This window comes from Colletotrichum aenigma (genome assembly GCF_013390185.1).
Source record: "Colletotrichum aenigma strain Cg56 chromosome Unknown KSG_Cg56_contig02, whole genome shotgun sequence".
In the NCBI taxonomy this organism is placed as follows: Eukaryota; Fungi; Ascomycota; class Sordariomycetes; order Glomerellales; family Glomerellaceae; genus Colletotrichum; species Colletotrichum aenigma.
In genome coordinates, this window is record NW_023500908.1 from 3,908,285 (window position 1) to 3,930,080 (window position 21,796).

Genomic DNA, 21,796 nt, shown 5'->3' on the forward strand with positions numbered 1-21,796 from the left:
GAAGCTGGGGAAAAAGGATTTACGGATGGAAGCGATTGCGGGAAAAGGAAAAAGCAATTGTGTGATAAGACGTCAGACACGCCACGACGCGTCCACTGGGCGTAGATTGATTTCTTTTCCTCCCTGGCAGTTTGGTCGGGGGAAAAAAAAATTCAAAAATTTAATGCGATGAAAAAATTGCCCACCTGTCGTCTCACTTTCTCGGATACGAGTCCGCCCAGTCTTGTCGTCGCTCCCGTCTTTCCTGGGCTAGGTACGGATACCTCGCCTTATTACACTGCGGGTATCCCTGTCACCAACCAACATGATGTTCCATTCACAAGACACAATAATCAAGTATCGATTTGAGGGCATTTTCTGGTTTTGAGTAATAAGTCGTTGAAGATTGTTTCCCTCTCATCCCTCTTGGACGCCCGTCCTCAATCTCGCATCGTTGCTATCTCTCCTCCTAAAGTGACCAAATAGGATCGATTGCACTTTGTGAACATGGCGTTTGCAAATGCACATCTGGTCCTGGAACCGGCAAGCAACCGTACCAAGCGAGCAGCGTCTCCGCTGGCGCTAAATCGCATGCCGTGGCCCTGCACGTTGGGGATCCCCCGACTGCCCTCTGTGCCCTCTGCCACCTAACTGGGTTGCTGACATCTTGACAGGGGACGTCCGGCGTCAACTCAACGACCGTGGAAGTGCACAATCGAGCCCACCAACAAATACAGCCAATGACAATACGCCAAAGTCATGTACTCAGCCGCCGCCACCAAGCGAGCCTCTCTCATCTGCTGTTCTCTTGTGTTTTGTTTGAACACCAATGTCGCCTTGTCGTTTGCTCAGAGTTCTCACACTCCTTCTTTTTGTTTCCAGAGCATTCCCCATTGTCGGCTGATCAAGTCTGGGCCGCCGCCCTTTTCGTGGCTTTCGCTTCTTTCCTGTCAACTAAGCTTCCAAACTGGGTTTCAAGCGGTCGTCGGGTCGTACTGGTTTAGAATATTCCACACACTATCGTTCCCAAAATCACCTTCAAACGTCTGTCCGGCTGCCGGTGGTGGCGGCGTCGCTGCCCCCCATGCCGGTAATGATCCGTCCTCCGGTATTCCGTTCAGGTCGTGATAGATGAGATCTCCCATCGGGAAGAGTGGCGCGATCGAGGTAAAGTCCCAGCTATTGGGCATCGTCCATTCCGAGTGTGATGAGGGTAGGGGGTACGAGGATGTCTCTGGTGCTGTTGGCAGCGATGTCGGTGTTGCTACGGTGCTGCTCTTGCTAACTGGCGTGTCTGCTGTGTTCGCCGTGGTTGACACGGAACCACGTGCTGATATGCTGCTGCTACTCTCCGTCGTTGACGCGGGCGTCTGCGCTGCGATACTCGACAAGCTTGGCGGCGGCGCCGGATTCCCTACTGCTTTCTTGAACTTAACGAATATCGCTTGCAAGACTCCTTTGGCGGCCTTTGCCAGGGGGTTTCTCTCTTGCATCGCCTCGAACCTCTCCGTTGTCCAGTGGAAGTGCTGCATGGCGCTTCCTGCCATATCCAGATTCTCTTTCGGGAAGAGGATGTATATTGTCGCCATCAGCACCACGGCATCAAAGCTTCCAAAGAATAGCGAGAAGCTAGTTGCCCAGTCAGTGATGAATCACGTCTCTTACCCATGAAAACTTACTTGCGCCACGACCCTGCGTCGAGACCCTGGAACGTGAGCATTTGGCGATGCAGCATTTCGATGCTCGCCTTGAGCGCTTCGGTCCGGCTCTTTGGTCTGTTGAAGATGTAGGGCCGGTGCAGTGCCATCAAATTGAACAAATTCATCTGCGGCAAGTAAAAGCGGGCCGATTGAAGCCAGTAGCATGATGGCTCGTCATCCCACCTCCTGTCTGGATTCTCCAGACGAAAATAGGCGGGTGTCGTTTCGTCCAGTTCCATACACATCTGGTGTACACGATCGACCTTGGAATAGTCTTTGGGACACGGGCCATCGTGCTCCAGCTCTAGGATCTCCCGCATCGGTCCCACGAGCTTGAATGCCCAGATACCCCTGGTCAATGGCGTCGGGGGGTCTTTCTCATCGTCTCTTGGCGCAATGGGTGTCTTGCGACGGTCCTTTGGTAACGGCGTATCTATCGGCAAACTTGGCGGAAGTATGCGCCAGTCAATGCTACCAGGACGTCCCAGTACTAACGCACAATGAATGTCCCTGTTCGGTGTCAGCCGAGTCATGTCCCGCCATCCTTGTTCGCGGCAGTTGCTCTCACCATGTCATCAGAACCATGTATAACTTGCGTCTCCGCTGAATCAACCACATGTTTTCCAGAACATCTTCAGTCTCACCGCTGACTGGCTGGGGATCCAAGCTATCCCGGTGCATACCGATTTCTTGGGCGTCTCTAATCGCACTACCAATGGCATGCCACTTCATTCGGTGTAAGTTTCGAGAGTCTCTGGAAAAACACACAACAATTACTTACCGACTCGGTTACTTTGGCCATGTATTTGAGAAATGCCGCCCGGAGGAAGGACGCTTGGACCGTCGTCAGGGTGATTTGCCGCTTTCCTAGCAATGACAAAATCCCCACGCCAGACTCGCTGTAGTCTGCGGCCAGATCTTCAAAGGTCATATTCCCAGCATACTTGAGATGCTCGTAGAACTCATGCGACCCTTCAGGAAGGGTCAAAAGAGCCGTGGCCAAAACCTGGAACAGCAAGGCTGGGAACACTCTCAAGTCAGGCGAGAGGCCCTGCGGTCCCGAGTTGGAGAGAACGCTGAAGGGCAGGTTGTTCCACTCGGCAAATTGCTGCATAAAAAGATCCTCTTCCAGGGCGTAGTACTGCCAGTTGAACTCGCGGAAGTAGACCTCAATGAGCTTCTCGATGTAGCCCTTGGCCGGCAGTTGTCTGATCAGCGACTTGTACCGCTCTTTTGTAGCGAATTGATCCTCGATTTGAGTTGCACCGCTCAAATGGGACATGGAGCCGTCGCCATTTGCGCTTTCGATTTTTCTCATGAGGCCGAGTGTTGATGCCCCGGCGTGGGAGTAACCCCAATTCGCGGCGACATTGGATAGGCTTTGGACCTGCGTCATCCTCGAACCCTCGGCCTCCGCTTTCCGATGCTCTTTCGCAGTCGGCGCGCCCGTCTCGTATTTGCACGCGTCCTGTTTATTGCGTGACTTACAATTGGCGCAAGGCAAGTCTCGATCACACTACGGCAGCAATGTCAGTCTTGTTACAGGATAACTTGGCAACGAGGCGCTCGAGATAGTGGTAGACTGACCTTTTGCTTGCGCCGATGGCACTCTGTGCAAGATATCACAACTCTTCTGCGCTTCTTTGGTGGCGGGCGAGCATCTTGAGTTTGGCCATGGGGCGGATTTTGGGTCGGCGCCGGGTTCTGGTTCTGCCCCTCCCGCGCGGACGGCGAGCTTTCGGAGCTGTTGCGCCGGTCGTCGGCCATCGTCGGCCGTCGTGGTAGTCGATTCCTCTAGAGAGTTGGTGGTGAGGAGAACGGGAGGAGTGTATCGTATGCGGGGAGACGCGGCGCGATCTGCGAAGGTGGGCGCGGCGATCGATAAATCGTACGTCGAACGTGTGGGAGCTGTGTCTTTGGATTCCACGCCGGCTTAGAGCGTGGAAGGCCCAGTGGATGGTGCGGTGTTGAGAGCGCGCAGGCCGGCGCAAAGCAGAAAAAAAAGAAGCAGCAATGCAGCCGCCGCGTGGGCTTTTGGTGAGTCTTTGTCGAGGATTTGTGGTCGGCAGATTTGGTGATTACGGAAGCAAGGTCCCAGTTCTTCTCTACCTTGTCTCCGTCAGGGAAGGAGGTGGAATGGATGGACACGGAGAATATGGAAAAACTGTGTACTTCGTCAGGTAAGGAGGTTTGACGGTATGGACCCGCCACAAGCAAACTCGATGGACAGGGCCTCCTCTTGCTGCATTGGCCAGGTGGGCAGTAGAACAGATGGGAAGAAGAGTTGAGACAGGCAAAGCAGAAGACGCGAGACTGACAACAGCGGTGGGCAGGGCCAAGAGATGCGAAAGCTGGGAATAGGACAGGCGAATGTGTATGAATGATCCGTCTTGCAAGGTATGTAAATGTGCCGGGGCCCAGAATGGCAGGCAGTCTGCTTCTGCTTTCTGCTTCTTACTTCCTACCAACCACGACGAGAGGTGACGCTGCGGCAAGGCATGTGGCCGGTCGACGGTGGGGCCGGGAGACGGTCTAAGGTAGGGTAACCCAGGAGCTCGGGGCAGAGTAAGGTACTTCAATGGTAAATGGAAATCCCTAAGGCCTTCTTAACCCCGAGAGGCCGGCCATCCATCATCCATTGCACCACCTCACTCACTGGCACTGCACACCATCAAACCAGGCGCGGTGACACGAGTATCACGGGAGAAGATTTAAGGTATGCGACTTGCAGACCTGCCACGGCAAACTCGTATTGGACAAGGCAAGACAAGATACGACGGGAACCGACGAGACCCAACACACACACACACACACACACACACACACACACACACAGAGGCATGCCGTCAACGACGCAACCGCGAACGAGCGGCCGCCTCAAGGCAGCATACTCTGCTTTCTGGCACAAGCTAAGATAGCTTCCTGGTTTGCGATCGCTTACATGCAGCAGGTTGTAGCAAAACGTGGGGTGGCCTGGTCTTGCTGCTTTGCCGACATGGAGTGGCCCCTCAGATTATGGGTGACCTTTGATCGGCGACCAACCTAACCAATACTCGGATTGCGAAAGGGAAGGGGAAATGGGGGTAAAATCAAATTGAGATGGTCAACAAATGGAAGAAAAGAAAAGACCACACCACACAGACATAGTCACGTCAAGGCGGCGAGCGTTCCGCACCGTTCGCGTTCGCAGCAGAGGCGGCGGCGGCGGCAGCAGCAGCAGCAGCAGCAGCAGCATGGCATGCCCACACACTCTATGAAGCATCAGAGATGACAACGTGGAGGGGTAGGGCCGGCAGGGCGCCGACAGGGCACGCACGCCGAAAATGCTATGGCCGTCACCTACCTGATCTGACCTTACGGCGTACCTTACTTAGCACATCCTGCTCCCGTCCTACAGCAAGTCCCGAGTCCAATGAGCCGTACCATGCCTCGTGGGGTCGTCGCACCACTGCCTTTCAGGCTTCGAAGTCGTCTGGAAAGACAGGACGACCATGACCGCCGGCTGCCCCTGCGCTGCGCGTGGCAACTGCCCAGGTGCACTTTAAATTCTCCATGCGTCTTGAGGGATTGGGGAAAATAGCCTTCTTGAATCTCGCAGCTCATCGAGAACATGTTGCATCCCGGGGAACCTTGTCCTCCTCCAGCCCGTCGCCTCAGAACACTACTATGTACCATGGTACCTCCCTCTTCTTTCTCGTCGGCCCTTTCGTCTCTAACCTCAACCGCCCACCACCAGTACCGCCAATGATGCCCATCCACCCTCACCCTGCACCTGCAATCTCGTCCTTCCCTCCTCCATCTACGGCTGTGAGGTCATGCCCTTCCCTGTTGCCTCCCCGGGCCTGCACCGTGCCATGCCATGCCATGCCATGCCTCGCCGTACCACGCCAATGCCACATGCCACACATGCCATGCTGTCCATGAGAACCTTCCCGCCTATTGCCTGTCAAATCGGGTGCGAAGGGCGAGTAACGGCTTTGAGGGTACGTCACTTTCGATTGCCGATCACCGACGTCGAGTAAGAACGCTCTACTCAGTCTCCCACCAACGTGCTCGATGAACCGGTGCGATGTTCACGATCGAGGGCAAGTCCCATGGCGCTGGCGATCGAGAAGAACAGCAGTAGATGTGTTGCAGACGTGGTCAATTGAAAGATATATCAAGTGTGACAGTCCACCACCTAATAAAAAATGATTCTCCAACGCCAACCCAATTCCTTTTTTTGTTGGTCCATGCCGGATCACCGAGATCCCGTCTAAGAAACCGTCCCAGTGCCCCTAGTGCTACTCCCTAATCTCTACGATACGAACATCATTGCAGACCGACATGCATAAACCGACGACAACAGTGTTTGGAGACATCGCCGAGAGCCACGAAGAAGGGATGACGCGACTGGAGGAGTAAAAAACACACAAAGATGAACACGCCTGGGTATTGGTGTGATGTGAGGAGGAACCGCCTACGCTACCCGAGAGAGATACGCCTTCCACGCCTTTCTGCGGTATCTCTCAGCCTCCGACTGAGGATCGCCTGCCTTCAAGATGCCGCGACCGACGATGACGATGTCCGTTCCGCAGAGCTCGACCAGCTTCTGAGGCGTGTTGTACTGCTGGCCTTTGCCGTCCCCGGCGACACCTCCGTTCTCTTCGTCACCTTCGGGCGGCAGCTGGCATCCAGGGGTCATATGGATGAAGGCATCTTCGGGCTCGGTGTTCAGACTTTCCTGGGAGACGAATCCCATTACGAAGCTCTTGTGCTCCCTGGCGGCCTCCACACAAGCTTGTGTGTACTCCTTGTTCATGAAATTTCCAGCACTCGACATTTGCGCCAGGATCAGAAGACCACGGTCCATTGGGGCCTCCTCGATGCCGGCGTAGAGAATATCGTCACCGTGCGACTCATTGCGGGGAAACCTCGGGGAAGGGGCAGGTTCGAAATGTTGCGTCAAGGTGGTAATGGAGACGATGCTGCCCTTGCGGCCATTAACGTCGGCCGGGCGAGGGGCGCCAATGGTATGTTCCGCAGAGTGCAAGTCGTTCGCCTGGTCCTCGTCGTAGTCGTCGAAGCTTTCTGATCTGGGCGTACCGACTGTGACCGATGTCCTTACTTCGTAAGGGTAGCGTTCCCTCCACCTAGCTGCGGCCTCGGCAAGAGAAGTAACGGCAGCTTTGCCAGGGACCATGTTGACATTGATGATGTGCGCCCATTCAACTATCCGTGCAGAGCCCGCGACGTACTGCATCTGTACCGTATTTCCAATGTCACCAAACTTGCGATCCTCGAAGATGAGGAAGCCGTGCTTACGGGCCAATGCGCCAAGCTTGGCTCCAGTGCCCGTCTGCGGGTTGAAATCCCATCCTGCAACAATATCGTGATGCGTCTTCAAAACGACGATGGAGGGACCGACCTTGTCGGCTAGGTAGAGAAGTTCTCGGGCGGTGGGGACGTCAGCGCTGAGGCACAGATTGGAGGCCTTCAGGTCCATCAATCGCAAAAGATATGTCGTTAGCGGATGAGTGGCCGTCTCGGCGCGACTGGCGAAAGTCGCCTTGAGCGTGCTGTGTGAAGTCATCCTAGCAGATGGCTTGTGTCTTTTAACACGACGATCGGGTCTGGCGCAGTGCAGGTCGAATTGATGTGTTTGTGGTGAGATGCCGGGAAAGTTGTCCCCAAAGATAGAGTTTCCGACTGCGACAGGAAAGCGGAGCAGGAGTTCTTTGACAAGCGCAGTGGCAAGGCGGCTGGTGAGGGGGAAGCCAGCAGCCAGCAAAAGAGAGGGGAAACTGAAAGTGACGACGAGATGGCTGAGAGGTAGCGCCGAATCAGGGCTTTTGTAGAGACCGCGGCGGGATGCGGCGAGGGCGGGGATCGCGTGAACGAGACAATGGGAGAAGCGTTGGAGGAGTAAGGTATTGTGCGTCTGTATTCTTGACCGTACGTTGGGTTTTGTCGTAAATCGAGGGAGAGACAGACAAGACCCGACCAGTGGACGAGGGCAGAAAAGGGTAAGAGAGAAGGAGAAGATAGCAGGTAGCTAGGCGGGCTGGACTTTTTAGTGAAGACTAAAACAGACAAAAAGTAGTTAGTGAGGTCGATGTGTGCAAATGTGACTGTGGGGGTGCGCTTAAGATTAGATAGACACTGAGGGCGGCGGGCTAAAAATTGGACGAGGGGCCAGAGGGGGAGGGGGGACGAGGAGAGATGGGCATGGAGGGGTTCGCGTTCGCTCTCTGCATCACAATTGCCTAGAGAGGGAACGGAAGTGGAAGGGGGGGGTTTTGGCGGGAACTTGACAGAGAGAGAGGCAATGGAGATTCATGGAAAGGGGTGCGTACTGCGGCAACTGTCAAAGATCTCGGCAGAAAGAGAAAAAGAGAGCGGCGAAGGAGGCAGAGGGAGTGAGTGGGTGAGAGAGACGGAGCAAGAGCAAGAGACAGTGCGTGTATGTTGAGTGGGTGTGTGGGTGTCACAGAGAGAAAACGGGAGGCCAACAACAACAACCAAAGTGCATGGGGCAAATACCAGCAAATCAGTCAATCAGACGAAACGAGAGGAGACGACGAGGATCAATATAATTGGGACTCAAGAGGAGAGAGAGAAAAGTAACTAAAAGCAGAGCCCCCTGACCTTTGACCAGCCCCGTAGGTAGGGAATGAATTGCCCCCAAGCACGGTAGGGTATATCCGTACTGTAAGGCATTCAGAGTAGTACCTACTTCAGGTATTCGTCTACATACCTTACCTGTAGCATTATGGAGTTCTCCGTAAAGCACTCACCCCACGCAAGTACGCATACCTTGCTTGTCATCCACCTTACCACGTACGGACATTCGTACGATGGGTATTGGTCTGAGAGAATACCCAAGGCGAGGGACTTGAACACCGATCGACTATCGTGGCTGTACCACCTGACCCGGCGGCATCCATCCATCCATCCATCCTCACCTCGAAAAGCTCTTCGCTGCGCCGTACCTCGAGTTGTCAGTTGCGCATGCATCAAAACCCTTTTCCGTCCAATTTTCCCGCCGTGAAGCAAGCAAGCAACTCCTCTTTTGTCGGCCCTTCCTTCCATGAACGCCAGTCAGTCTTGTCCCCAAAACCCTCTTGCATTCTCAGACTCAATCCACACTTGCCGAAGTCCTTCATCTACCTCATCATCCCAAAGAGCCACGGCATGTGCCATATCAATGTTCTACCTGCTGGTCGGATTCGGAGAGTCCAGGAACACCGCCGTTCTTGGAACGGCTAGATGATCCCGACCCCCCCTTCTGCACCCTGAATTGACTAAAAAGCCTGTGGTGTGGGCTAATTAAAATAGGAGGCATGCTGACCTTCCATGTGGCATCCCGGCAAGCAGACCAGACCATGCCTTTTGCCAGTTCTCCCAAAAGACTTCATCCAGGCATATGTTAGGACGGCCTGCCTCACCGGCCGCCACCCCGGTAATTCAGTGCTAGTTTGAAGTGACTGAATGAATCGATACCCAGCTCAACTTCAGCCCATATCACATCACCGTGGCGGCGGATCATCCAAGGGCCGGCGAGGGTGACGGCGCCGTCGCGTTCCATGGGAATCAAACTTGTAAAAGCTTGAGCCGCGGCAACCCTTGACGGTAGAATGCCTGAGTCGATCTCGAAAGCCAAAAGGGCGTAGGTCGACCAGATGAGATGGGCTCGAACCCACCCTTTCGCACGTTCTGGAACCAGACCGACGTCCGACGAAAGTATTTTTCTTTTCCCCGTCCAGACCCTGCAAATGCGACTGTGACGTGTAGCTCTGCGGTCAAGGGGCGGTTGGAACGCTGGCCGCACCACGGCAACACAGCAACGCAACGCCAGCACGGTAATGATTGAGACACACACACACACACACACACACACACACACACACACTCACTCACTCACTCATAACAGCCACAATACCCATTTTCAGGGTGGTCCGTCTGTCGCAACGCGCAACTCCAATAATCTCTAGTTGCCAGGCCGGAGCCCGCCCGACGCACCAATCACCGGTCCCTGCGTGTGTGTTGCTTTGTGTAACATTGAGTTGCGGTGCGAATCATGTCAATCAGCCGTGCTGTCGGCCGGTTGCCGAAAGAAAGGACGAAATATTTTGGATAGCCGGGGGTGGTGTCGGCGAAAGCATGCTGGGCATGGAACGGGCAACCTTGATCTCGATACGTCAGATTGGATGCCAATGCATCGACGATGAGAGACAGACGGACAACCAGGCCGGTCGAGATGGTTGACCGCGACTACACTACGGCAAACCCTGGCCTGGATGTCTGCCTGTCTGTCTGGTCTGGTCTCTGGTCTGTCTCGTGCATGTGTTGACCGCAGCCGTCAGATAATGAGAATCATGACCGGAAGCGGTGGATGGGATCCTGCGGTGAAGCCGTCGCCCCCAATGGACCACTTTAACGGTGCAGCTTGCGGGCCGGAGGCTCTCGACGTCACGACCCCCAAGCACATCTCAGCCTATCAAGTTGGGGCGGCTGGGCAATATCGTGCCATGTCCCCGGGTCTTAATTGTCGCTAGTAAGGGTCTCTCGTGTTTTGATGCGAGGAGACAGACGGGAAGTCCGATGAACCAAAGAACGGTGTAATCCTTTCCCCCGCAACCATGGCTACCTCAGTCGACTGCCATTAGCCTTGTGCCGTCCCACATCCCACATCGCACTTTCAACGTCTCGTGCCGGCGGCAACCAAGGGAAGGGGAGGGAAGGGACAAGCAGCAGGAGAGGGAGGAATGGAAGTCTAATGTGTTAGTGGCGGCAGCTGCATGGAATGCAGGCCAAGCAAGCCCTAGAAGCCGAGTGCCAGGCGGGACGAGAAGCCAGAACGGAACAGGGGGTCCGGTGAGTTCTAGTGTTGTTCCGGGTGTGTCGAATAGAGAGGCCGGTGGGCGCTTTTCTTACTCAGGAAAACGCGATTGACGACGCCGGGCCCGCCACCCGACAATGCGACCCAGGTCGGTGTCCGGCCATGGGCTGGGCACTCGGCCGTGAGGTGGGTGAGGCTCGTCCAAAAAGGCCATGTGCTGTGCTGTCTTCCAGATTGCAAGTCCGAGATCGCTTCGGTTCCGGTTGCTGATTTCCTGGGGAGGGGGCCGGGCGAACACACGGTCCCTCCTTGTGTCCCGGCAGCTAGCCAGCCGTGAGTGATGCCATGTCAATTACCTATTGTGTGCATTTCCATTGGGGGCCGAAACTGACATCAATGATTGACGGCTGGCATGCGTTGATGGTAGAAGGCCAAAGCTGCACAGAGTCGGTCTCGTGCGCGATCACCAGACCTCAGCATCAACGCGTCTGCTCGTGCGCTGGTTTCATTGAATAACGATGCATGTCCATGTTGCTGCTGTTGTTGGCAGTGACCCAGTAGCCACCACAGGTGAAGCATTGAGAATTCAGAGTGTGGGGAAGGCGATGAAGACGAGCAGGCATGCTGCTGGCTGGGTGGTGAGGGCGGAGAGCGGAGGGCGGCGGGCTGGATCTCTGGATGTTGGTTATCGTGATAGGAGCTGGTGTTGGAGATAAGGAGGGCGGCCACCTACATCTGTTGTGTTGGGCTAACGGGGAATAAGTTGCGAGAATGACGGCCTCGATGAGCACCAAAGTGGGCGTCTATCTGGAGAAGATGAGCGGTGGTCTAGATAGAATAATCCAAGACATGCAGGTGTCTCTTGGCGCTGCTTTGCGGCATCCCACTCCAAAACTCAGTACTGTTGGTGTCGCATCAATCTGTTTGAAGGAAGCCGTGGGAAGGCAATGTTTAGACTGGGAGAGCAAGCCCAAACCATGAAGACCGAAATTGGCCTTCTTCGGCTCACGACGACTCACGCGACAACCGACAGTGTCATGCCCGGGCAGAGAGAAAGCGGATCTAACTCATTATGGCTACCTAGATTGATAGGTAGCACGGTAGATAGGTGAGCAGCTCGCGGTATGTCACTGACGAATGCAAGACGACTGTTGCTTGCCCGATAAGGCGCCTCTATCTCTGCTGGTTCGGACTTGACGCACGGCTCTCGCTGATTCGTGGGTCGCTTGCTGAGGTAAGCGTGCCAAGGCAGAACTAGCTGGTTTTCTCGAGTGTCTTGTCCATTTCTTATCCGTGCTTAGGTAGGTATCCAATGACCCGCCAGCTGGGCCGGCAAAGGGGCACAAAAGGGTAGGTCGAGCCTGCCAGGCAGGTGGTGTCGAGGCGGGAGCGCTGGAAGACGCGCGAGCTCTCGGGTGGGCTCTCTCTGCAGATCCGGATACATGTGAAAAAGGTGAAGTACCTCATCCTACCTTACGGACTTTGTACCTGGTAGCTCTTTGCAGCGGCAGTGGAGGGTGCGTTACCAGCCAAGGCAAGACGGGACAAGGCACCCAAAGTAGGTACCTACCCATGGTCTCCATCGCACCTGGAGCGCAGAGGTGGAAGCAGATGAGACACCTTGGCTGCCTTACCTGGCGCCTTACGTAGCCCGTGGAGGAGCCAAGCTCGATAGTAAATTATCGACCAGTCAAACCTGAAGTGAGGTGCAGAGTAAGAGAATTGTCAGGTCAGCTAATAAGGCATGGTCAGCACAGAGCTGGGCGAACCCTCCGTGCCGTCCGAAGAATTCCACATCAGCGGCTTCCACTTCTGCCCTCCATCGCTGCGACTGACTGACTGTGCTTGACCTCCTGCAACCTGCACCTCACGCTCACGCTCCTTTCTCTCCATCTTGCATCCAACAGCTCCACACCCGTCGCCTCCCTGGTACTTCGACCTTCGACTTCCTCCCCTCCCCTCCTCGAGTCGCCTCGATTCTACCAAACTCGACGCAGACAGGTCCTCCTTACCCTAATTAAGATCCTCAAGATCCTTGCCGAGCAAGTCAGACCCATCTGCGATCCATCTGCATATCTTCCTTACGAATCCTGTTGCCGGAACCACTTATCTTCCATCCGTGCAACCTCCACTGCAACACCGGCTGCTTCGGTCGCCTCATCCACGCCGCTTAAAACCTCTTCACACCCCTTTGTGGACAGCTCAGCTTCTTCAACCTGCTGCATTACAGCTTCCAGTCCGCCACATCACCATGTCCGTCCGACAGACGAGGCGCCAGGCCGCCCAGGCCGCTGCCGCTGCCGCCGAATCCCCAAAAGTCGTAGTCGAAGAGCCAACCGAACAGGTCACGATGAACGGAAATGGCAATGGAGCTACCAGAACGGAACCCTCGGAGAGTGGTCCCAAGGAGAATATTTTCCTATTCTGGCCCAACATCATCGGTATGGCTGCCCAGCGAGCTTCCAAGCTTATCACCATGACGTTGCTAACTCGTGTTTCATCACAGGCTACTCGCGCATTGTCCTCGCCATTGCCTCTCTCTACTACATGCCCCTCCACCCACGAACATGCTCCCTGCTATACAGCGTGTCCTGCCTTCTGGATGCCCTCGACGGTTACGCGGCGCGCGCTTTCGAGCAGTCGACGCGCTTCGGTGCCGTCCTCGACATGGTCACTGATAGGTGCACCACTTCGTGCTTGCTGGTTTTCCTGTCTTGCGCGTTCCCTCGATGGACCATTGTTTTCCAGATGCTCCTCTCCCTCGACTTCTCTAGCCACTACATTCATATGTATGCCACCCTGACCATGGGAGGCTCCGATACCAGTCACAAGAATGTCGACAAGAGCCGCAGTTGGCTCCTGAACCTGTACTACACCAACAAGGTGAGTCTTTGTCGATTTCTGATTCTCCGACCCCATCTGACTGACTTGTTTGCAGACCGTCTTGTTTGTTTTCTGTGCAGCCAATGAGCTCTTCTTCATTGCGCTCTACCTCCTCTCCTTCTCCTCCCCGCTCCTCTCGCCGTCTCTGCTCAACTCTGTCTCGAACTCCGACGCCGCTCAGATTCAGGCTGGTGCGCAGGTCAACACTTCTCTGCTCAGCCAGATCTTCCCGAATCCTTACAGCGCCGCCGCTCTCGAGATGGCCCGCGCAAACAAGATGGACTCTTTCTGGCCGTGGGTGCTTACTGGCGTCAGCTTTCCCATCATGGCCATGAAGCAGTTCATCAATGTTGTGCAAATCGTCAAGGCGAGCAAGTGGCTTGCCGAGGGCGATCTCGCAATGAGGCGGGCGCAGGGTCTTCCAAGGAAGGTGAAGAGCACCTAAGGGAGCACGCGGGTTGTGCACAACGCCAACGACATCATGACGCCCTGACAGGCTGCGTCGAGATGAGTTGTCCGACAGAATCAGCCCAATACACACATCCGCCTTCATGCGATGTGATTGGGCGAGCTGAACTAGGTTGGAGACATGAGACGGTCTGGCGAGAGAAGCCAGGTCACTATCAACGAGGTTTTCCGAAGATCCAAAGGAGCAGAGCCGCTGTAGGCATATTTGCGTCGTAGAAGGACATGTGGGCGCATGTAGGACCACATGAGAGCGATTGACTGATTCTCGTGTGTGATATTTAATGAAACCAAGCGCCATCTAGCATGGCTGGCCAGTCACGGCCGATGACAAGGGGGAGGGGCCACCATCGACAAAAATGTCGAACTCAGGAGTCTGGAGTCTATCATTTTTCCCCTTTGAATTTTCATCCAATAGTAGATTAATTGAAGTTTTACTCGTTCATAGTGCTTCTCCGCACTGCTATGTTGTAATCTACGGTGGTTCTACAAGTGAACACTCGACTGACGGCAACATTTGGGGATGCCAGGATTATCTACGAATGGATCTTCGCCTATTATTGTGGTCACGCCTCATCTCGGTTGAGCATCCGTGATCTAAGGCGCGTCTTGGGTATAAGACCCAATCACCGGGTCGCTTACATTCTAATAATAACACCACATGCCCGCCAGGTTCACTGCGACGGTCAGGTACGTGCAATTCCTGAACTCCCAGACCCGGCTCCGACAATAATCGGCTCCTTTTCATGCTGGTCCTCGCTGACATGCCCCGCTCCGGACGCCGCTCCGGTCGTTGGTGCCGTATACCCCGCCCCGGAGGGTCCGTCGTTCGTCTTCGCCAGGCCGTACCACGCCACCACAAGGACGCCGAGGATGCCAGTGGTGCAGCTGAAAACAAGGGCAACAATGCCACGAGCGGTGAATCTAGTCATGACAAGTCAGCATATATGAAGCAGTGGAGATGGGATCAGGGAGTTCGCACCCGTCTGGGAGACGCGCTGGCGGGGTGTTCTGGCCGGACAGGTCGAGATAGTCCAGGGTGTTCGCCGCCGCGTTGCCAGTGATGGGCACGTTGCCCGCAGCACATGCATCCTTGTGGTTCTGGGGGATTGTGAGGCTCTTTTGCAGGTCAAGCGGTGCCTCGACGAACGTTGCCATCAGGCCAGAAGTAACATGCCATTCAATATGGCAATGGAAGAGCCAGACGCCGGGGTTGTTGGCCTTGAAGCGGAGCACGATGTTGCCATTGGGCCAGACGACGAGGGTATCTCTCCGCATGGGGGTCTTTGGGAAGTCCGCCTCTGAGACGTTCGCATTTTCAAACGTTCCGCCTTCCTCGGGAGCGCGGTAGAGTGCCTGGAAGTTGTGGCCGTGGAGATGGAAGGGGTGGCGGCCAGGGTCAAGGTTATTGACGATGATTTGCACGACCTCGTCGCGCTCGAGGACGAAGCTGTGTGTATATGTTCCGTAGACCTGCGGGTTTGTTGCGTTGCCTCCCGCCGAGAGAGCCGTGTAAAGCGTGGGTACTTTGGGGGCTTTGTAAGTGATATCATTAAAGAAGGCGTAGTTTGCGCCGTCGCCTAGGTTGTCCATGATTACGTCCAACTCGACGGTCTGCGAAGGCGAGGTGAGCAAGGGTTGCTTGTCGTAGGGAACAAGGGTCATGTCGTCGAAGGGCGCAAAGCTGTCGAGTGTCGCAGCCTGGTTCATCGGCTTGGATGAATCGTAGACGAGCCATCCCGTGACGTTGTAGTTGAGGTCTGGCGGGAGGGTGTCGAACAGGGACTACATTGGTCAGCCCAGAACCCAGACACGGGGGCGTCTTGGAGAATCATACCGTGTCCATGCTACCAACGATGGCAAAGTTGGAGCTGGTATCGTTCAGAGTCTTGACGAGGAAGCTGCAGCGCTGTGCGGCGGCGAGGTAAATCATGCTTGCGTCCGCCGGCTCCGTGTACACGCCGTCGACCTCGACAATGGAGATGTTGTGACCCTCGATCCAGACATACTGGCCTGCGAACGCTGCCATATTGACCATTCGGAAGAGATACGTCTTCCCAGGTTGGACGGCGACCGTGAGGTTCTGGGTATCGTTCATGAGGGCTGCTTGAGGAACGGGTTCGGCGCCTGTCGGGTTTCCCTTACTCATGAAGGGAGGGATGAGATCGGCCATTTGGTCATGGTACCAGTCGGAGAGCGTCACGACGACCTCCTCATCGTACTGACCCTTGAATGGGGAGTCGGGATCGTGGATGACGACCGGGCCCCTCAGGCCGTCGGGGTACTGAGACTGGGTGTGTGAGTGATACCAATAGGTGCCGGGCTGCTGAATCTGTAGATAGTCAACGGGGCGTTCAAACTTGATCTTCGCGATCGAGGAGGCCGCCTACAGTGAAGTTGTATGTGAACGATGAGCCTGGTGGTATGGCACATTGGCTGACTTGTAAAGGTCCGTCCATATGCGTTGTTCCGTTCATGAACAAGCCGTGGAAGTGGAGGGAAGTCGACTGATTACCCAGGTTGTTCTGGACGTTAATGAGAATGGTATCCCCCACGTTCGCATCGATCCGCGGAATCGGCCATTGCCCATTGATTCCAATGACTGGACGGGCAAAAGCGCCGTCTGGGTTCGCAGTCACCCAGCCAATGTTGAAGTCGTGAGAGACGGTTGCCCCAGATGCTGGCTGCAGCAGTAATGCAGCCAGCAGGCCGAATCTGCATGCTCTTGCCGTGAAGTCCATAATTAACGGTCAAAACCAATGGCAAAAGTCAAATTCCAAGAGTCGCCTTTGGTCCAGGATGAGGCCTTTGCTTCGTCTGTCCTTTTATCCTGAGTGAAAGACAGGAGGAGCGACAGCACGTATGACCGACTACCAGAGAGGAGGGCGAGGATGGCGAAGGAAATGAACCTCAGCAGGTTTTGTCTGGACTGGACCAAACGGCAACTTGTGGCGACCATTGCTGGCCAGGGTGACCTCCCTCCTGGCCGCCGAAGCATCTTATCAATCTGATCTCCCAATGTGCCCCCGACACAAGCTGTTCCATGTCCTAGACCGGCAGAGAACGAGGGGCTTGTCGTTAGTGCAAGACAAATCTTATCAGATGCTACGAGACACTTTTCCTCTTGCTGCCACCCACCCACCTCACTAGTCCGGAAACCACCTTAGCATCTGGCCACATGCCTTGTTGCCTTTGATGTCGATTCCTCGCTAATGACCGGAATACCAAAACGACGCGAGCGAAGCGCCCGTATTCGAGCGATTGGCCCGCCGGAAGGTCGGCATGGTCCCAGTCGTCGAAAATCGCAGGGTTAGCAAGGTTGTTGCTGCAATGAAGATCAGCTAGCTGGGGCCCCTACAGCCGAGAAAAAGCTTGTCCCTCCACGCTAAACCAGCCCAGGGCTGCCGCCAAAGGGTCCCTGAGGGTGGGCGGCGATGGGGTCCGTTTCCATTCCACCGGTGCTGCTGCTCTCTTACCTCTTGACTAGCTTCTCCCAGGCGGGCGAGCTGGTCGACGCCAACTCTGGATGAACGGCACTCGGGCTGCAGCTGGCGCATGCTTCTCAATCCCTCGAGGAAGCCCAGGTACGCAGCAGGTGGTCAATCTCGTGCGCTCTTGTCGTCTTCAAAGAGGGTGTCGTTGGCTTGGTCTCAGAGCTTGCGAAGAAAGGAGCGCCCGCCGGTGGGAGAGGCGTAAAGCGCATCCAACTGTCAACCTCTCAGGTGACGGATCGGCACCGATGGGGATGATCAAGATGGGACTCCGCCATCGTTGTCTCGGGCTAGCTAATCTGTTTGCGAGTAATGAAGGGGCTGACGCTGGCTCGATGTTTGTAGGTGGCTACCGCTGGCTAGTTCCGAGATGAAGCTGACTTGTTGCGTTTTTCATCTGTTAGCCTGCCACATCAACTTCCAAGTGCGCCGCCATTTCCTTGCCCTGCGGACAGTGGCTGAAAGACTAAGTGCCGTTTGCCGATGTGTGGCTTCCATCGCTTTTCGAAGATCAGGAATGTCCTGGCATCTGTCAAGCAATGTTCATAGGCGGACAAGACCTGACCCAGCCGATGACAGTCTCATCAGTACGCTTGATGTTCCAAGCAAGCTTGCTGTGTCCGTGCAGTGCTTTTCAGCAGCACGACTCTGCGCTCTCAAACTTTCAAAAAGCCTTCCATATAATATTACAGCGACATAAGTGCCTCGAGGACCCTTGGCTGTCGGAGACCCCAACCCACGATAGGCAAGGCGAGACGGGTCCAAGGTAGGGATGTAGCACTTGTCGTCCGCCAGTTCGACCTTCAACGTGAGCAACAGGAGCCGATGGTACTAAACCGAGACCAAAAAGCTTGTCATGCGAAAAAGGGGCCGGTGGAATGTAACCCATTCGACCTTGGAATCAGAGGGCAGGCCAATTGGCTCTGCTTCCCCCAAAGATTCTGTGACGCTTGCACCAGCATCTTGTCCCATCCCACCTCGCCTCATCTTGCCTGCTCGGCTCATGTGCACCGCAGTGTACTTTGCAGTCCGGTCACAAGCTGGTCAAAGCCTGTGCCCGTCAAACATTTCACGCCGGGATATGGTCTGATGATTATCGAGATATGCCTGGCGTCTTTCATTTGCCCTAGAGACAAGCTAGCGTTCCGCCTTCGGCCCTCGCCTCTGCTCCTTTGCCTCCGTGGTAGCCCGTCCCAAGGCCTTGCCCCCCCCCCCACACACACACAGCCAGCTTGATCTAACCATTATCAGATTGATCTTTATCAGATCAATCAGGTCTTTGCCGTCAAAGACTGGTTATTACCCTACCCAAACTCCTTTCCGTTCTCCTGGCCGCGCTTGAATGTTGATTCCTCGTTTCTATCCATCCATGCCAAGATGACCGTCGACGTCTTTTCCGTCCCCGTCTTCCTCGTCGTGTTCCGAGAAAGTCTCGAGACCGTCATCATTGTTTCCGTCTTACTTGCGTTCCTGAAGCAAACACTCGACGGCCCTCACAGAGATGTCACCGTTTACAAGTCTTTACGCCGACAGGTAAGGAAACGCCGACACTACCACCCTGCTCGTCCTTCTTCTCATTGTGCCACCGCAGGTATGGCTTGGCACGGGCATAGGTTTTCTGATATGCCTGGTCGCCGCGGGCGCCCTTATCGGCGTCTTCTACAAGCTCGGCCGTAACAGCTGGGAAGCCCATGAGAACTACTACGAAGGAGCCTTCTCCATCTTCGCCGCCGTCATCATCACGATCATGGGAGCCGCCCTGCTCCGCATCGGAAAGATGCAGGAGAAGTGGCGCGTCAAGCTCGCCAAGGCCATGGAAGCCCCCGTCAAGACCGGCGCAAAGAAGGGGTGGTTCAAGCACTTCATCGAAAAGTACGCCATGTTTGTCCTCCCGTTCATTACCGTGCTCCGAGAGGGCATCGAGGCCATCGTGTTCGTCGCCGGCGTCTCCTTCTCGGCCCCCGCGACCGCCGTGCCGCTTCCTGTAGTCATCGGGTTGATCGTCGGCGCCTTGGTCGGTTATCTTCTATACAAGTAAGTCCTGTCCAGCACCGACGAACCCTTCTGTGAGGTCGCTGACACCGCGAATAGGGGTGGATCGACCGCGAAGCTGCAGGTTTTCCTCGTCATATCTACTTGCCTTCTCTACCTCGTCGCCGCAGGCCTCTTCACCAGGGCAGTTTCGAACTTTGAACAGCAAGCGTGGAACAACGTCGTCGGCGGCGACGCTGCGGAGCTTGGGAACGGACCGGGCTCTTACGACATCGATAAGAGCGTGTGGCACGTCAACGTGAGTTCTCGACCCCAGTGAATGTGGCTTCGTGGCATACTAACTGTCGGAAAAAGTGCTGCAGCCCTGAACTCAACGGAGGCGGTGGCTGGGGAATCTTCAACGCCATTCTGGGATGGACTAACTCCGCAACCTATGGCTCGGTCATTGCCTACAACGTGTACTGGATCTTCGTCATGGCTGGCTTCTTCGTCATGAGGTTCCACGAGCTCAAGGGACAATGGCCATTCATGAAGCCAAAGACAGCGCAGAACGGTGTTGTCGGCAGCGGTAGTGATGCCCAGTTTGACGACAGAGTCTCTGACAAGGCTTCGGACAAGGAAAAGGTGCCTCCTACCACGAAGACAGTCACAGCTTCGTCGTGATGACGACCAACCAGTAATGTCACGATGGCCACCTGTGTTGCGCTATCGGCTGTTGAGGCCCGGGCAAGTTAACCTGTAGATATTTTGTTTGCCTTGGGATAGTCTAGGCACATGCCACGTACTGCTAGATGCGTAATACGGCACCGTTAATTGACTGATGGACGAATTCGCTAGTATTCAGGTGTCCAATCCCACTTATCGGCGGTGAATAGCTTGCGTGCTATCTTATCAGCGTACATGTTGCCCTCATACCGCAGTCGTTGGTCACTTGCCAACCCCCGAGTGAATTCAAACCTTTCTTCTTCCCTATCTCGCCCCGAGCTCTCATCATCGGGAATCCACGTGGCAGACATACGGCTGTCCTTCCACTCGACCTGTGAGATGGAGAGGACCGTTGAAGACAGCATCGACCTGATGTATTCCAGAATAGGCTCCAGGCGAGTTCGAATACCACAGTTGGTATGGTGCTTGTCAATCTGGTAGCTCGGGACCTGCTTCAGAGTTGCCAGTATCTCCTCAATATCGATTACCGACGCATCTGGGATGTTGTCGAGAGAGCTGGGCCCAAAGTCGACGATGCCCATCAACTCTTTGCCGGTGAAGAATTTGAGCATTTGGCCGAGCTGGAAGGAGTCGCATGCTGAACTCGAGTCATAGCCGAGTTTGCACTGTCTCTCTCGGGAAGAGTAGAGTCCGAGGAAGTGACGCTGTATCGACGCGATGGTGTTCAGGACACATTCTCGGCGGTATTGCAGTTCTCCTGGAAAAGTTTAGTTCATCGGCACATCGCTGATGTGGACAGCGGTATGAACTTACGCTCCAGGTCGTCGGGCAGATTCCACCACAGCTCTGTGCGGCTAGGCTCCTCAACAGCCAGATTGCTCCAACGGACGGAGCCGCGCAGGATGAGTTCTCTCGTGTAGTTGTGGAGCCTTGGAGGCTGCTCCAAGAGCCAGGCAACCAAGATCTTTTGCCGGAGTACGTTTTCAACATCAAGAGTCTTCTTGACAGTACCGGCCCGAGCAGGTTTGGCACTTGTCAGAGGCCATTTGAACTTCAAGTCGATACTAAGGTATCTCGAGACTACGGTTCGACAATCAAACCGATCCGCCAGAATGGCTAGAGTAGTCACATGAAGCATATTGACGGAGGTGGATTGTATTTGGTTCCCATGCATGATTCTCATCAAGTCCTCAAAGACCTTTTCACGGCCAATAGAGCGGGTAGCCTCATCATCGTCCACAATGGAGATCCAGGGCAAGTCTCTGGAGCCCACCTCAGCTAGTTTGAGTTTCTCGGACACCAGGCGAGCCAGAGTCTCGTCGACTTTACTGGCCTCGGCAAACTGCTTGTTTCCGAGAAGGTTGGCAAAGTAGCGCGAATGCTTCTTCAAGACGGCGAGCTTGACGCGATAAGCGACTTTGATGCTCGGACTCAGGTTGGGCTGAGGAATACGTGGGGCGCCAAACTTCTTCGTGGCAGCTTGCCAAGTCTTCCGAGCGGCGGCGAGGGTCTCTTTGGATGTCTCGAATGTAACGTCCAGCACGATGTCTCCATCGTCGGCTATGAGGACGACGGGGGCATCACCCGATGACGGATCCGATGTGTCATCCTGAACTGGCGCCGAGTCTTCCATCGTAAGACGGCGCAGCAAGGACGGGGGTAACTTTCTGCCGAGACTCAGGATTCGACATGTAGAGGCGAGAGGCAGATGGCCATTTTAGGGTTTCCAGACTCAAGCTTGCAACTGGATCGTTGATCAGAGGAGGGAAGAAGAGTGAGGGCCTGTTGCTGGCGTGGGA

At 55.1% G+C, this 21,796-nt stretch overlaps 6 protein-coding genes across 6 annotated transcripts; 2 read left to right on the forward strand and 4 right to left on the reverse strand.

The window, feature by feature from the left end:
* Positions 1 to 953: 953 nt before the first annotated feature.
* Positions 954 to 3,446, reverse strand: CGCA056_v003112 (putative transcriptional regulatory protein; the record flags this gene model as incomplete). Its single annotated transcript, XM_037318369.1, has 5 exons — positions 954 to 1,608; positions 1,659 to 2,189; positions 2,248 to 2,405; positions 2,461 to 3,195; positions 3,267 to 3,446. 5 exons carry the CDS (start codon positions 3,444 to 3,446, stop codon positions 954 to 956), a joined length of 2,259 nt encoding a protein of 752 aa, XP_037183400.1.
* Positions 3,447 to 6,138: 2,692 nt separating this feature from the next.
* Positions 6,139 to 7,251, reverse strand: ura3 (Orotidine 5'-phosphate decarboxylase; the record flags this gene model as incomplete). The annotated part of the gene is made up of 1 exon (XM_037318370.1): positions 6,139 to 7,251. The coding sequence occupies one exon, from the start codon at positions 7,249 to 7,251 to the stop codon at positions 6,139 to 6,141; it is 1,113 nt and encodes a 370-aa protein (XP_037183401.1).
* Positions 7,252 to 12,751: 5,500 nt separating this feature from the next.
* On the forward strand, positions 12,752 to 13,828 carry pis1 (CDP-diacylglycerol--inositol 3-phosphatidyltransferase; the record flags this gene model as incomplete). Its single annotated transcript, XM_037318371.1, has 3 exons — positions 12,752 to 12,941; positions 13,007 to 13,383; positions 13,439 to 13,828. 3 exons carry the CDS (start codon positions 12,752 to 12,754, stop codon positions 13,826 to 13,828), a joined length of 957 nt encoding a protein of 318 aa, XP_037183402.1.
* A 694-nt stretch (positions 13,829 to 14,522) lies between these two features.
* Positions 14,523 to 16,589, reverse strand: FET3 (Iron transport multicopper oxidase FET3; the record flags this gene model as incomplete). The annotated part of the gene is made up of 5 exons (XM_037318372.1): positions 14,523 to 14,525; positions 14,577 to 14,772; positions 14,831 to 15,633; positions 15,686 to 16,180; positions 16,239 to 16,589. 5 exons carry the CDS (start codon positions 16,587 to 16,589, stop codon positions 14,523 to 14,525), a joined length of 1,848 nt encoding a protein of 615 aa, XP_037183403.1.
* Positions 16,590 to 18,716: 2,127 nt separating this feature from the next.
* Positions 18,717 to 19,994, forward strand: ftrA-2 (High affinity iron permease ftrA; the record flags this gene model as incomplete). The annotated part of the gene is made up of 4 exons (XM_037318373.1): positions 18,717 to 18,872; positions 18,931 to 19,373; positions 19,431 to 19,629; positions 19,686 to 19,994. The coding sequence occupies 4 exons, from the start codon at positions 18,717 to 18,719 to the stop codon at positions 19,992 to 19,994; spliced, it is 1,107 nt and encodes a 368-aa protein (XP_037183404.1).
* Positions 19,995 to 20,164: 170 nt separating this feature from the next.
* Positions 20,165 to 21,630, reverse strand: CGCA056_v003117 (uncharacterized protein; the record flags this gene model as incomplete). The annotated part of the gene is made up of 2 exons (XM_037318374.1): positions 20,165 to 20,754; positions 20,811 to 21,630. 2 exons carry the CDS (start codon positions 21,628 to 21,630, stop codon positions 20,165 to 20,167), a joined length of 1,410 nt encoding a protein of 469 aa, XP_037183405.1.
* Between the last annotated feature and the right edge of the window lie 166 nt (positions 21,631 to 21,796).